General features: G+C 47.2%; 1 protein-coding gene across 1 annotated transcript in view; it reads left to right on the plus strand.

The window, feature by feature from the left end:
* Nucleotides 1-1,107, plus strand: part of LOC107091767 (germ cell-specific gene 1-like protein) — a 13,392-nt gene that overhangs the window by 10,106 nt on the left and 2,179 nt on the right. The window contains exon 3 of the mRNA XM_015385911.1: nucleotides 116-292. Within this exon, the coding sequence (XP_015241397.1) occupies nucleotides 116-292 (177 nt within the window). The remainder of the gene's footprint in view (nucleotides 1-115; nucleotides 293-1,107) is intronic.

Consider the following 1,107-nt stretch of genomic DNA (forward strand, 5'->3'; position numbering starts at 1 on the left):
AGGCCAATCTCCAGCATCTATAAACAACGGTGTTGATGGCAGCGTTGAACAGAACATGCCTCTTGGACAATTGGGATTTTCCATTAGTGTCAAGCTAAAATAAGGGCTGCAACAGGTGATATTTTTTCTGTGTTCCCAGGTGTGCTGTGGCTGTGTGTCGTTGCAGAGAGTCTGTACCTCGGTCTGCTCTTCATAGGCGGAGTTCTCCTGATTATGGAGCAGGGTTCCTGCTTCAGCGTCATGAACAAGTTAAAACTCAGTGCCTTCGCCGCCATGTGCACTGCTCTTTCAGGTAAAAGCAAAACAATCTAATAAGTGACAGATCTATGAAGGTGGTGGGGATGGGGGAGTTTCTTCCAAAAGGAAACTTTGGCATCAACAGGCAGCTTATTAATGTCTTTGTTCTTTTATATCCTGATTTCTGTGCGAATTGGACATTTTAGAGGTTCGCTTATGTCAATGCAACGGGATTTACCGTAATGTTATTAAAGAAGCAGTGCAGCAGCTCAGTGTGGTTGAATATGATGAGACTGACAGTCAAGCATCAGAAAAGCTAACTGATCTGTGGCCACTCGCTGCCTAGGAGGATTTACTGGTTTGTAGAGTAATCGGATTGGAACCGGGGCAGCGGGTTTGGACTGTGCCAAGATCCGCCCAAATGACCTCCCTCCCGCCCCCTCTGACCCCCCATCCCCGCCCCCACTCCCACACACAGTGCCGTACTCCTGAATCCCATGCTATCCCATCCCCCCTGTTGTTCTGTGTTAATCCCAGAAAAAGCAGCAGCAGAGACTGAGTGAGAGTCGGAATGATGTAGAGTTCCCTCACCCCGCCGTTGTTATAATTCACATGGTTCCTCCTAAATCTGGAAAACTCTGAGAATTTCCCAGATTTAGGTACTTTCCAGCTGTGGATGATGATTAAAAAACTGTTAAAACTGTGGAAACATGCGTGTGTTTAAAGAGTAGACGAGTTCATCTGTCAACCTGTCTTTAAACCCACACAGCTGTTTGTCCCTCCTTCCGTCTCTCCATCCATCCATCCATCCATCCTTCATCCATCCATCCATCCATCCATCCATCCATCCATCCATCCATCCATCCATCC

The sequence above is a fragment of the Cyprinodon variegatus genome, unplaced genomic scaffold (genome assembly GCF_000732505.1).
Source record: "Cyprinodon variegatus isolate N-32 unplaced genomic scaffold, C_variegatus-1.0 Scaffold351, whole genome shotgun sequence".
In the NCBI taxonomy this organism is placed as follows: domain Eukaryota; kingdom Metazoa; phylum Chordata; class Actinopteri; order Cyprinodontiformes; family Cyprinodontidae; genus Cyprinodon; species Cyprinodon variegatus.